The sequence below is a fragment of the Dromiciops gliroides genome, chromosome 4 (genome assembly GCF_019393635.1).
Source record: "Dromiciops gliroides isolate mDroGli1 chromosome 4, mDroGli1.pri, whole genome shotgun sequence".
Taxonomy (NCBI): Eukaryota; Metazoa; Chordata; class Mammalia; order Microbiotheria; family Microbiotheriidae; genus Dromiciops; species Dromiciops gliroides.
Window position 1 is genome coordinate 134,584,224 of NC_057864.1, and position 15,239 is coordinate 134,599,462.

At 35.0% G+C, this 15,239-nt stretch overlaps 1 protein-coding gene across 3 annotated transcripts in view; it reads left to right on the forward strand.

Moving 5' to 3' along the window:
- Positions 1-15,239, forward strand: part of AKT3 (AKT serine/threonine kinase 3) — a 388,701-nt gene that overhangs the window by 27,521 nt on the left and 345,941 nt on the right. The window contains exon 2 of one of the 3 annotated variants that reach the window (XM_044002303.1): positions 8,608-8,768. In XM_044002303.1, the coding sequence (XP_043858238.1) occupies positions 8,723-8,768 (46 nt within the window). In that variant the 5' untranslated portion in view covers positions 8,608-8,722. Of the gene's footprint in view, positions 1-8,607; positions 8,769-15,239 lie in introns of those variants that run through there. The other 2 variants (XM_044002302.1, XM_044002305.1) reach the window with 2 other exon arrangements.

Here is a 15,239-nt window from a genome sequence, read left to right on the forward strand (position 1 = left end):
TTTGCAGGATGGATAGCTCTGGCTTCTGAAGAGGCAGAAAGTTCTTATCTGCAAAGTTATTGTCAAATGATTCTTCAGCATTAGAAGTGGATATGATTTTATCGGTGGAAATGACATTAAAGAGGTATTACCAACCGATTTTCTCACACTAAGGGTCTTGGGACCTTTTCATCTGACTTGCAGCTGAAACTTTCCATATATGTTGTCTCCTCCATTAGAATGTGAGCTCCTTGAGAGTTTACTTTTCTCTTCACATCCTCAGCACTTAACATAGTAATCTGCACATGCTGAGGCCTTAATAAGTCCTTCCTCCTTTCCTCCCTCCCTTCTTTCCTCCCTCCCTTCTTTCCTCCCTCCCTTCCTTCCTTCCTCCCTTCTTTCCTCCCTCCCTCCCTTCCTCCCTCTTTTCCTTCCTCCCTCCTTCCCTTCCTCCCTCCTTCCTTCCCTTCTTCCATCTTTCCTTCCCTCCTTCCTCCCTCCCTCCCTACTTCCTTCCTTCCCTTCTTCCCTCCCTCCTTTTTTCCCTTCCTCCCTCCCTCTTTCCCTTCCCTCCCTCCCTCCTTTTCTCCTTCCCTCCCTCACTCCTTTCCTTCCTCCCTTCCTTTCTTCCTCCCTTCCTTCCTCCCTCCCTCCCTTCCTTCCCCTTCCTTTTTTCTTCCTTCTGTTTTATCACAGATTGGTTAAATTTCCTTTGTCTTGTAATAATTATTTAGAGAGGTTTGTGATCTTTTTGAGTTAGTACTCCTCCTTAGGATTGTAGTATTTTTTTTTCATAAAAATATTTTAATATTTTCCAGTTCCATTTTCAACATTTGTTTTTATAAGATTTCTAGTTTCGATTTTTTTCCCCTCCCTTCCCGCTCTCCCTCCTCCCCAAGACAGCAAGCAATCTGATAAAGGTTATATATGTACAATCACATTAAACATATTTCTGTATTAGTCATGCTGTGTAAGAAGAATCAGAGCAAAAAAGAAAATGCTCAAAAAAGAAAAACCAAAAAATTAGAAATAGTATGGTTCAATCTGCATCTAGATTCCATAGTTCATTTTTTTCTGGATTTGGAGAGCGTTTTCCATCATGAGTATCTTGGAACTATCTTGGACCATTGTATTGCTGAGAAGAGTCAAGTCTATCACAGTTGATCAACACACAATGCTGTTGATACTGTGTACAATGTTTGTATTGTATTTTTTATCCTGGTTTTGCTCTACTTTTAAACTAAATATCTTCCTCTTAAAATCTTTTTGTTGTTTTAGTCTTTTTTCCTTATATTCTCCTGTTAATTTTCTGACTCCTCCCCATTTGATGGTGTATGTATTCCTAGGGTTGGAAAAGGCTGTTTCAACTTTTTCCCAAGTTGGAGTATTTATTTTTCACTGGCTTTGGGCCCATATGCGGGGTAGTTTCTGGGGAGACAAGACTGCTCTTCTCTGACTTTAATTCCCTTTTCTTCAAGGCTTATAGAGTTGTGCACACTGTCCCCCTTGCTACAATTTTGTCAGTTGGCTCTTTTTTCTAAATCATAAAAGTATTTTATTATTTTCCAGTTACATGTAAAGATAGTTTTCAACATTTGTTTTCATAAGATTTTTAATTGCAAATTTTTCTCCCTCCCTCCCGGGACCCTTCCCCAAGACAGAAAGCAATCTGATATAGGTTTTATATATATATTAAACATATTTCTGCATTAGTCATGTTGTGAAAGAAGAATCAGAACAAAAGGGAAAAACCTCGAAAAAAGAAAAACAAAAACAAAAGTAGAAACAGTCTGGTTCAATCTGCATTCAGAATCCACAGTTCTTTTTTCTGGACGTGGAGAACACCTTCCATCATGAGTTCTTTGGAATTGTCTTGGACATTGTATTGCTGAGAAGAGCTAAGTCTATTACAGTTGTTCATCACACAATGTTGCTGTGACTGTGTACAATGTTCTCCTGGTTCTGTTCACTTCACTCAACATCAGTCCACTTAAGTATTTCCAGGTTTTTCTGAAATCTGCTTGCTCATCATTTCTTACAACACAATAGTATTCCATTACATTCATATATCACAACTTGTTCAGCTCTTCCCCCATTGATGGGCATTCCCTCAATTTCCAATTCTTTGCCACTACAAAGAGAGCTATTATAAATATTTTTGTACATGTGGATTTCCCTTTTTTATGATCTCTTTGGGATACAGACCTAGTAGTGGTATTAATGGGTCAAAGGGCATGCACGGTTCCATAGCCCTTTGGGTATAGTTCCAAATTGCTCTCCAGAATGGTTGGATCAGTTCACAACTCTACCAACAATGCATTAGTGTTCCAATTTTTCCACAGCTTCTCCAACATTTATTATTTTCCTTTTTTGTCATATTAACCAATCTGATTGGTGTGTGTGAGGTGGGACCTCAGCGTTGTTTAATTTGCATTTCTTGAATCAATAGTGATTTAGAGCATTTTTTCATATGGCAGTAGGTAGCTTTGATTTCTTCATCTGAAAACTGCCAGTTTGTATCCTTTGACCATTTCTCAATTGGGGAATGACTTGCATTTTTAATAAATTTAATATAGTTACCTATATATTTTAGAAATGCGGCCTTTATCAGAAACACTGGTTGTAAAAATTGTTTCCCAGCTTTCTGCCTCCCTTCTAATTTTGACTGCATTGCTTCTGTTTGTACAAACCCTTTTTAATTTAATGTAACTAAATTCATCCATTTTTCATTTCATAATATTCTCTATCTCTTGTTTGGTTATAAATTGTTCTCTTCATAGATCTGAGAAGTAAACTATTCCTTCCTCTCCTAATTTACCTGTGGTGTCACCCTTTACATCTAAATCATGTACCTTCGATTGGCTCTTTTTTAAAAAAATAAAGTATTTTATTTATTTATTTTTCCCTGTTATATGTAAAGATAGTTCTCAACTTTTGTTTATACAAGCTTTCCAATTTCAGATTTTTCTCCCTCCCCCCCCCAGCAGGTAATCTGATATAGGTGTTTTATATATTTATATATATATATATATATATATATATATATATATATATATATATATATATATATATATATATATATATATATAATAACATTAAACATATTTCTGCATTAGTCATGTTATAAGAGAAAAATCAGAGCAATGAGGAAAATCCTCAAAATAGAAATACAACAGCACCCAAAACAAAAGAAATAGTATGGTTCATTCAGCTTCTATATTCCACAGTTCTTTTTTTTTTTTTCCTGGATTTGGAGATCCTCCTCCATTATGAGTTCCCTGGAACCCTTCTGTACCATTGCATTGGTGAGAAGAATATAGTCCATCACAGTAGGTCAACACACAATGTTGATGATACTGTGTACAATGTTCTTCTGGTTTTGCTCATCTCACTCATCATCAGTCCATGCAAGACCCTCCAGGTTTCTCTGAACTCCTCCTCTTCATCGTTTCTTACAGCACAATAGTATTCCATTACATTCGTATACCACAATTTGTCCAGCCATTCCCCAATGGATGGGCATCCCCTCAACTTACAATTCCTTGCCACAACATAAAGAGCAGCTATAAATATCTTTGTACATGTGGGTCCTTCTCCCCTTTCCATGATCTCTTCGGGAAAAAGACCCAAAAGTGGTATTGCTGGGTCAAAGGGTATGCACAGCTTCACAGTTGGCTCTTTTTTAACAATCTTGGCAATCTTACTGCTATTGCTGTAGCATTCTAGATGACTCATATCTGTGTCCATCTCTGACCTGTCTACTGAGCTATAGCCTTTATCTACAAATGCCTGTTGGACCTCTTCATCTGATTCGTTTCTTGTTACCTCAAACTAAACTTCTCATGAATCATCTTATTTTTTTTCCACTAATCTGGTCTACCCTCTGACTTAATGATTCCTATCAGTGATGCCAGTATTTACCAATTTTCTGCATTCAAATCTTGAGTGCTCTGTCTTTTCCTTTAACCTTCATATTCAAGCCATCATAGATTCCTCAGGATTCCTCCTTTTTAATACCTTTCATATTTGGTAACTATGGCAAAGGCCTGAAGTCTTTGTTTAATCTACTCTTCTCCAGTCTGTCCTTAGTATGCTGCTAGGTTTATCTTTCTTATTTAGTTTAATAGAACTCTTCTCCTCCCTTTCTTTTTTATTTTAAAATTTTCCTTAATAGTATTTTATTTTTTCCAGTTACATGTAAAGATAGTTTTTAATATTCATTTTTGTAAGTTTGAGTTCTACATTTTACCTCTCTCCCTGATATGTTATATATATATATATATATATATATATATATATATATATATATATATATATATATATATACACACACACAAAATCATGTTAAACATATTTCCATATTAGTTATGTTGTGAAAGAAGGATCAGAACAAAAGGGAAAAACCACAAGAAAGAAAAAACAAACAAAAACCCCCAATATACAAAGTGAAAATAGTATGCTTTGATTTGCATTCAGACTCAATAGTTCTTTTTCTGGATGTGGAGAACATTTTCCATCATGAGTCTTTTGGAATTTTCTCGTATCATTTTATTGCTGAGAAGAGCTACATATATCATAGTTGCTGATCTAGAACTCTATCATCTACTGATTAAAATTCAGACTTGCTTAATTTCTGTTTGACTCATAACAATCTGGCATGACTATCTTTAACATTTACATTATTTTCTTTTATGTATGCTGGGCTAGAGCCAGACTGTTCAGTGAAGTCTTCTGTGAACATACTCTGTAGGTCTCCACTTTAGTTCGTTTGTTCTTATTGTTTTCTCTAGCTAGAATACTCTCCTTGACCTGCTTAATTTCTCCTAGTCCATTTAAGATTAACTCATATGCCACCTTTTATGTAAAATATTTCCAGATCATTCCTTTCTGTCGGGTCATAAGTCAACAAGTAAGAGAAGGCAGAACAAGCATTTATTAAGTGCCTACTATATGCTAGGGCTAAGGGTTTTGCTATTCTCATTTAATCCTCACAACAACCATGTGAATTATAGGTGCTCTTATTCCCACTTTACAGTTGAGGAAACAGGCAGACAGTGTTTAAAAACATGACCTGTCCAGTTCACATAGCTATTAAGTGTCTGAGGTTGTTTCAGAATCAGTTTTGTAACTCGAACCTCTTAGAGCTCTTTCTCTTGAAACAAGAACAAAAACAACTATTTCTTATCCCTCTATGAAATTGTAACCTTGATATTAACCTGTTTGATGAACAGGAGTTCACCAACTATAGTCTTGGTTAGAGAGGACCATCAGGCCTTACAGTGTGTTTTGTCCCTGTGCAGTCTATGCTTTCAGGCATTACCATCTGTTTTGCTACTAAGGACCCCTGGACCTTTTTTCATCTACCCTGCCATAAAATTCTATATATGTTCTCTCTTCCAGTTATAATGTTAGCTCCTTGAGAACATAGACTATCTCATTTTACTATTTGTATCCTTACTGCTTGGAACACAGTAAATGCCTAATAAATGCTCATTAATTCACTTATTCATGAGAGCTAGTGTGACGTATTATCTAAACTTTTGTCCTTTATCAGCTTGTACGTGGCTTAGCACATAAATAGGTATATACTATGCTATTAAACATAGAATATGTTTGATGTTTGTCAGGCTGAGGTTTGTTCTTTGGGGTGGTGGTCAAGGTCTTCAAAGGACCTCTTTTAATGAACAAATAATCACAGAATTATAGAATCTTAGAATTAGAGTGAACTTCAAAGATTATTTTGTCCAACCTCTACCCCAGTCATGAATCCTGTCTGCAACATTCATGATAAGTAGTAATCATTTATTTCTATCTGAAGTCTTCCAGCCACTGGCAATTAATTGTCTCATGAGACCTCTTATTTAATTTTGGGATATATTTAATGGTTTGAGAATTTTTCTTTAGTATTTGGTTGAAATCTTTTTGTTGGAAAGAGAAACTTAGAAGGAAACTTTCTGTGTAAAACTTTATTTCATTGTAGAAGTTAGAAAAAATTGATGTTTTTGAGTAAATTGAAGGAGCCATTTACCAATTTTTTTAAGGCAGTGATTTGGAAACAATGCTAAACTTATTTTTGTTTGGTTAGTGTTGGTAGTGTTTGGTTTGAGCAGTGGTCTCCAAAGTGTAGGCTGTGGCATCGCTCAAAAGAGTTTGTGGTCAACTAGTCAGAGGGTGGGAAGTTTGTTTGTATTTCATCCTCCCTTCCATAGTTAATTGTGGAGCATGTTTTCAACACTATTATAGCTACCCTTCACTTAAAATTGCTCGACAGTTCCCACTGTTCACTCCTAGCTTTTGTAAGATCCACTTTCCCCCTTTGTACATCAACTGTAATCAAGGTAAGTAGAGTCACAAGTGCCACTGGAAAAAAAATCCTGCCTACCTTCTGTGTGCGACCCTCCACCACCCCCACTCCCACCCCCAAGCTTGTCACATCCTCTGGCTTTGTATAAGCTAAAACATATATATAATAAAAACTCCACCCTCTAACCTCTTTTTATTTTGTGTGTGACAGAGTTACACAGGATAAGTAGGCATGAAGGTTGTGAACTACATTGCAAATTTCAATACATTATCATCCTCCTAAATTTACTATTCCTCTTCTAAATTACCCTGTTTCTGTTGAGGACCCCCCACCTTTCCAGTAACTCAGGTTTCCATTCTGGGTGGCATCTTTGACTCTTCCTCTTCAGTCTTTTTCATTTAACATATCCAAGCAGTTATGAAGTCCTAATATTTCTATATCCACATTTTTGGCATCTGTCTTCTTTCTACTCACATAGCCACTGTAGTAGTTTAGGCCCTTATCATCTCAGCCTGAACTGTTGTAATATTCTCCTTGCTCCCCATCTCATGTGTATTCCTTCTCCAATCCATCCTATGTACAGTTGCTAAAGAAATTTTCCTAAAGTGCATCTCTTTTTTCTTTCTTTTTCCCCCTTCCCCCCCACCTTTTGGGGCTGTGTGGGTTAGGTGACTTGCTCAGGGTCACACAGCTAGTAAGTATCAAGTGTCTGAGGTAGGATTTGAACTCAGGTCCTCCTGAATCCAGGGCCGGTGTTTTATCTACAGCGCCACCTACCTGTTACCCCCCCCCAGCTTCCTACCCCCAAACCCCATGAACTGCAGTAGCTCCCTGTTGACTCTAGGATCAAATATAATTGCTGACATTTAAAACCCTTTACAATCTGATTTTAACCTACCTTTCCAGCCCTATTTATTGTTTTTCTCTTTCCCCACACTTCTATAGTCAAGTCAGTCTTGGAAGCTGGGCGACTTAGTGGATAGAACAGTAGACTTAAGAATCAAAATTTGAATTTAAAAAGCCTCAGTCATGACTGTGTGACCCTGGGAAAATCATATAACCTCTGTCAGCTTTGATTTCCTTATCTGTAATATTGTGATAATGTAATACTGCCCAGGGTTGTTGTGAAGATGAAATGAAGTATTTGTAAAGCGCCATATAAATGCTATGATGCTGACGCTGAATTGACCTTGCTGTTTCTCACACTTAGAGGAAATGCACAAGTAAAATATGCAAACATGAATAGGGAATTAAGGTGTGATACCATCCATTAAGAAGTATCATATAAAGGAGAAATTAATATCTAAAAACTTTCTGCTGAGTTGATCTCAGAACTAACTCACTTTTTCTTGTTTCTGCATTGTTTGGTAAATAGAGAAGAATATGATTCCTAATGAACACATTGCATGTTCACTGATTTGTGATCTGTATTTGATGGTTGTATTGTGTCTTTAAATAAAAATTAAAAAAAAATTTAGGTGTGCTTAGCTTTGTTGCTAAGAAACTAATTATTTATAAGTATGCTATCTTGTAGGACATATACAAGGATTTAGATTACAACCTAATCAGTAGGAACCTTAAAATTTGTGTAGTCAGAGGGACTGGTTACATAAAAGGTTTGGAGTTTAAATAGATTAGTTTAGGTGAATCACCATTGTTAGAAAGATGTTCTGAAGACATCTTAAAGCCAACATTCCATAAACTGAATCATTATTCTTCCCCTCTCCCCCATTTCCTCCCTTGTGAATGTATCCTGGTTTATTTTGTGATTACTTGTAAAGAGTTAGCCATGAGATGACAAGTTTTTGGCTATGCATGGTAACTCATGAAGACTTTTTTCTAAGGTATTGAGTGGCTGTGATGCATCTGTATTGGTAGTTTCGACACTGATGGAATGATGAATTCTTGAAGTATTAAGGAATATTGAACTTCTGGCATGTTATGTGTTTCATCTGAAAAATAGCAAACAAAAACATTCAGATTGGTTGCCATGAATTACATAAATTTTGAGAAAAAATAGAAAAACAAATTTTTAGACTACTTTTAAACATTTATTTTCTATTATTTAGAATATAATGCTTTATGCATGACAATGATTGTCTCAACATTGTTTCTATTAACTTCTTAAGTCAGAAGTTTTATTATAAGTTGAAGTACATTCATTATGGAATTATTTAATCAATAAGTTCCCTAGTTTGAAGAGCCAAACTTTTATGTGGGGTCAGGCAGTTGAAGACATTTACAAAGAATTAGTTGTTTGTTATTGCTGTATGAGTTGCAAGAATGGAAAAAAAAAAGATTCTTTCTTCAATACTTCCTTCCAGGCTGAGTCATCACTAGAGAGTGGGAAGGGCAGCAGCAGCAAAAGAGAATCCAAACCCCAAAGCTGATATCTCAAAGTATCTTTTCTTGAAGTTGAGGGCTCAGAGGGGAGCCATCATGAGCGATGTTACCATTGTGAAAGAAGGTTGGGTTCAGAAGAGGGGTAAGTGCTAAACAAAACTGAAAATACTAATGAGAATAAAAAAATTAAGTTGTTGGTAATAGTTAGGGGTTTGTTGGGAATTTCTTGAGAAGAAAAATGTAAAGTCTGGTAAATTTTAAGTTACCCAGTTGACAAAATGAAACTTGTGATCTGTAATGTATTATTTTTTCTACTTGTAAAAAAAATTTGCTATGTGCTACAATTTAGGTGTTGGCTTATCTTTGAAAACATCTCTTGTAATTCTTGAATGTAATAATTTATTGATTGGCATGTTAGACTTGACTTTTTGACTTTCAGTTGTACCTTACATATGTGTTTTGAAGAAACTTAAACGTTTTGTGCTTTTCCAAGGTGGCCTAAAGTGCTCCATTCTGAATAACTGACTCAGAATGACTTTAACTCTTAATAGATTTTAAATATACTCACACATATATGTGTGATTATGTAGATACATATGCATATATGTACACAAATATATATAATTTCAAATGTAGTACATTGATCATTTGGATGCAGAATTTTAAAATAATTTGATGCACTTTTTATTTTGGGGGTTGGGTGGGTGGGTGAAAAGTAATCAATGTATATATAGATCAGTGAGAACTGCTATGGATGATTTAGGCAAGTCATGGATGATAAAGGATTTTTTTTGTTTTTTAAATTTGTACCTTAATTTTTGTTATTCTATTAGAAATATTTTTAGAATGAAAATCACTTAGCTTAAACAAAAATAATTCAAATATGTTACGGGTATAAAATGAAATAGGAAAATTAATAGAAAAATGAATTAAATGAGAAATTTCACATCCTTATCCTTCATAAAATCACCTACTTATGGAGTAAATGTGTTATTAGAGACTTGAGTTTAGTTGCTAAGCAATTACAGTTTGCTCACATGGCCAAGTTGAGTGGGATGAAACTATTCCATTCTCAGGATTTCAAAGTTCTTCTAGCTATTTTCTGTGTCAAAAGTTATCGGCAAACATTGAGTTCTTTATGTAATTTAAAAAAAGATTTCTAGTTGATACCTATTCTGTGTGTGTGTGTGTGTGTGTGTGTGTGTGTGTGTATGGGGGGGGCAATTAGGGTTAAGTGACTTGCCCAGGGTCACATAGCTAGTATGTGTCAAGTGTCTGAGGTCCGATTTGAACTCAGGTCCTCCTGACTTCAGGGCTGCTGCTCTATCCACTGTGCCACCTACCTGTCCTATACCTATTCTTTTTTTTTCTTTTTTTTTTTAGTGAGGCACTTGGGGTTAAGTGACTTGCCTAGGGTCACACAGCTAGTTAAGTGTTAAGTGTCTGAGGCCGGATTTGAACTCAGGTGCTCTATCCACTGTGCCATCTAGCTGCCCCTACCTATTCTTTTTAAAAAGGTTATGTTGATGCCTTTTTTACACTGACATTTCTTCATATTTATTCTATCTGATCCCTAACCCCTTGTCACAAAAAAAAAAACCTTTAAGCAAAACTAATTAGATACAGTGAATGGATGTAACATTTCTCTATTGAGAAGAGCTATGTCATCATCTATTCAGAAACAATTTTCGTCATTTTTTAAAAAATCTGAGTTTCCTTGCCTTTTTATCTGCTCATTTCTGAAAAAGTATTTATAGGTAATCTGAATAGAAATACACATGGTGTGTTATTGAAGCATTTTTGTATAATTTTCAGTATTACAAATAATTTTAAATCTACTTTCAAAGTTTGATACTGTATGCAGGACAAACCAAAATGGTCTCTCTTCTTTAGAAAGTACTTTTCCTACTTCTAAATTTTGCTTGCATTTTTTCCATATCCATGAGAGGTTTGATGAATTGATAAAAATTTGCCATGTTCTTGACTATCTTAACTGAACTATTGAAGAAAAATACGCACATTTGAACTTCAGTTTTGGACACTATTTTGGTTGTATTAGGTAAGATTTATGATCTATTATTTAGAGAATATCAATGTCACAAAAAATTTGTTTCTGAGATTTGAATACAACTTGATTCAATTAGTAATCCCAAATTCAATACCAACAAGTGTGATATGGTTAGCTTAAAAGATGTGTGGGTTTTTTTTGGTTTTTTTGTGTAATGAGCGTTAATTTTATCCCTTAACATCAGCATTGTAAAAGGTTTCTACACTATATGTTTTCTGGACTTAATCTAGTTTTATTTGCATTTCTGATGTAAATATGAAGCTGAGGAATTACATAGCACATTCTATATCAGCAACTGTTAATCTTGAATGACTTTTATTTATAAGAAATAGATTCTTCCCTGATTTTGTTTACTAATGATAAATGAAATCCCTCTGCATAAAAAATTAGGATTATGTTATACTTTGACAATTTAATAACAACAAATAATTAGTAAATTGATTATTATAGGTTGTCTTCATACCAAGTATTCAATCACTGTATTATTGTAGTTCCTACCTCAGTACTAACTTGTGCTTCATCCCAGGAGACATCACTAAGGGTATAGAGTACACATTAATATGATGTATACAGGCCTCAGCCTATAGATTTGCTGATAGGGATAAATGCATTTTTTGTTTGGTTTTTGTTTTTTGAGGGCAATGAGGGTTAAGTGACTTGCCTAGGGTCACATAGCTAGTTAAGTGTCAAGTGTCTGAGGCTGAATTTGAACTCAGGTCCTCCTGAATCCAAGGCCAGTGCTTTATCCACTGCGCTACCTAGCTGCCCCAATGAATTTTTAAAGTAAATGCTTTGCATTTTGTTCTTTAGGTCTAATTTCAAAGCAAACAGCTCTGATATTTATTCATCTAAGAAATATTTGCAATGTTTAGAACTCAGTAAATTACAATGTGATTAAATTAGTGGGTATGGAAAAGTTGCAAATAATAGGGAAATATAAATTGCAATGTTATAAATATAGGGTTAAAATTGCTTTTTGATTGTATGTACGTTCAGGCATTACTCATTTATATCGGACTGGTCAAATTTCTATTTGAGATTGATATGTTATTAAGTTGTTTTCTTCTCATCCTTTTTGTAATTTTTTTTTTTGCATAACTGAGCCATAACTATGGTAGGTAATTTGTATTTTGCCCTAGGGCACTACATTTAGAGGGTTCTGAAAGCACTTGCAGTTCTTTAACAGCTAGAAACAACAGAACTTTCTGCCTAGTTAGCAAGAATAGTTAATTAAAATGGTAATTTACCTGATGGTGGGCTGCAATGAGCTGTTTTTCCTACCTCCACCTCCTCCTTTCTCCTTTTATCTTTTCTACCCCCTTTTCTCCCATCTTACCTTCCTCCCCCATCCCTTCTCCTCAATAATTGAGAATATGACACTTTCCCTGGGAATGATTTCTGGTACTTTTCTCAGTCGCAAAAATTCTTAAATACAGCTCTTTTGCATAATTCTCAGACTTTTATTGATGAGGATTTTTTTTACAAAAATAAGTGACTTGAATTACATTGTACCTTGCAGCATAGTTGTGGCTTCAATTGGCAGTGAGATTTAAGAACATTATTCTGAAAATACTTGCCTCACAAGTACTAATATGATTTATTTAAATGTATTTATGGAGATTTGTGTACTAAACTAGTAACAGTGACTCCAAAATAGTAATATTGAGAATTAGGCATATATAGTCTTGCTGAATGCATTAATCCTACTATGTAAATGAAGATGTGGGTAAATACTGAACTTTCTGAAGTTTTAGTATTTGATCAAATTTTACTTTTATTGTGGCCTAATCAAACCTTTAAAATATATAGAACACAACTGAGATTCTTTTGGACTTTACGTGTGTAGACATGTATGTCTTTTGTCCATATTTTATTCAAATTATCTTCAAAAGTAAGTTACTAAGTGATTAAGGAGAATGAAAACGATAGTACCATTTCCTGTTTACTATACAGCCGCAAACTTTTTCCATAATGAGTTAGTGCAGTCTCATTGTAGCAATAACTGTATGATCACATGGCATGTTTAGAAAAATTCACTTTGACTTTTGGGATTATAAATGGAAATAAACATTTGAAAATTAAATGTTATTGCTTAATTACATTGAAAGCCTGAAATTCAGCTAATGTTTTTCTCTCAGTGTTGCCAGATTTCCTCTTGTAGTTTCAACTCTAAGAAGTCAGCATAGTCATATTCTTGAGAAGGCAGTGTGGTCTTTGTTTCTTTGGTAGTCTCACTGTTTGGTATCTATCAGTTTAGGATACATTGATCTTCTGTGTATGATAGTGTGAGGTGTAGGAAACAGGAGTTCTGCATTCATATCTAAGTACCAAAACTTTTTTGGACTCTTGGAAGTTGTTTTTAGAGTTTTTCTAGAGTTTCCTTGATCTGTAAAATACTTTGTCATGTACATCACAAGGTTATTTTAAAGATTAAATAAGACAACCCAAAAGTATCCTGGAAAAAGGAAGGGCTTTTATAGGATTTGAAACCAAAAAGGAACCTTGAAATCTAGTACAATTCCCTCATTTTATAAAATGAGGAAACTGAGACATGACTTAACCATGGTTGACCAGGTAGTAAACATCAGGGTATGGATTTCAACCAAGGGTCTTTTATTTCAAATTCAGGATTCTGTTCATTATACCACACTTTCCTTATATAGAAATTGTTACTATTTTCTTCTAACTAGCCTTTAAATGTTGACATTCTGCATGCATCTATCCTTGTACATCATCTCTTCTCTCTGAACTCATTTCTTTGGTAATCTACCATCATAGCCTAAATTCATCATGTGACCAAGTCATATATCCAACCCCTCTCTCTCTCTTGAAAAACATGGATTCAAAAACTAATACTTAGGCCGATTCATCTCTGTACCTCACTTCCTATAAAATTAGTCTTGATGATCTGTTATGTTTTCTTCTAACTCTTCTATTCTATGATTCTTTTAGCTCTAGATCTTCATTTATAACTGGAATGGGTTAGAAAAGTATGTATTAAACTCTTAGTATATGCCAGGCACTAGGTTAAGTGCTGGGAATGCAAAGAGAAAATCAAGACATTCCATTGTTTAAAGAAGCTCACAGGGCAGCTAGGTGGCGCAGTGGATAAAGCACCGGCCCTGGATTCAGGAGGACCTGTGTTCAAATCCAGCCTCAGACACTTAACACTTACTAGCTGTGTGACTCTGGGTAAGTCACTTAACCCTCATTGCCTTGCCATAAAGAAGCTCACAATCTAATTGAGGGAGATAATAAATAAATGAAGATTAATTATAATAATAACTAGCAATTATATCACTTAAAGGTTTGCAAAGTGCTTTACAAGTATTATCTTATTCTGTCCTTACAACAACCCTGGAAGGTTGGCTCTATTATTGTCCCCATTTTATAGATGCATTAATTGAAGCAGAGAGCAGTTAAGTGACTTGCCCACAGTCACATATAGCTAAGTAAGTTTCTGAGGCTAGATTTGAACTTGGGTCTTAATGCATATCTTTCCAGCTGCACTACATAGCTGATTCATGTTTGTGGTTAGTTCATGGCAGATGGAAAGGCCATCTCCATCAGTATGTCAGTATGCCTTGTTTACACTTCAAGTTCAGTGTCCAAAGCAAGACATCTTTTTCTTACCCAATTCTGATTTCCTTAATTCAGTTAATGGTGTCAGCATTGACCACTTACCAGTGATTGAAAATTTGGTGTTATTTTTTATTTTTTTTCTTCTTCCATTACAAATCTAGTCTTACCTGCCATAATTAGCAGACATTTATTAAGTGCCTATTATATGTAGAGTCTGTACTATGCCCCAGTGACAGAAAGACAAAAGCAATCTCTGCTTTCAGTATAGGAAAAAAAAATAGGTCCACATAAGATATATACAGAGTAGATGGAAGATAAGCACCTAATCTTTACAGATCCAGTTCATCCTTCATATCACTTCTGAATTAAACTTTTCATCATTGGAGATGTCCATGTAGAAGCTGAATGACCACTTGTTTGGAATGTTGTAAATGAGCTTTATCTTTTGGGTAGGAGGGTTAGGTTAGAAAACTTCTCAGATCCCTTCCAACTCTGAACATCTGCAATTCCTTTGGCCTGGATTTGATCATATGACTTAAGAAATCAAAACCTTACAGTGCTTCCCTGTTGTCTACCAAATAAAGTCCAAGAATTATGAAGGCAAAGTCTTCACAATGTCCATACAAGAGTGCCACCATCTCTCCAGCTAATCACACTGTTATCAACTATGCTTCCAGAAAGTTGCTTTCTTTCTTATACATCCTTTCTTTTCCTCTTTGGGATTCCTCAGCAATGCCTGGATTAATCTTTGATCCATATGTTTGAAATTGTACCTAATTCAAATGTTCAGAGATACTTTTTGATAGTTCCAGGCAGAAATTCTTTTCCTTCAGACTTTGCATGACACTTGGTAATTCTCATGTTCTGTTTTGCATCATAGTTATTTATATGTGTTATATTGTGCCTCTTAAGCTCTGTTAGTGCAGAGGCATATTTTACTTATCTTCGTGTCTCCCCTATTCC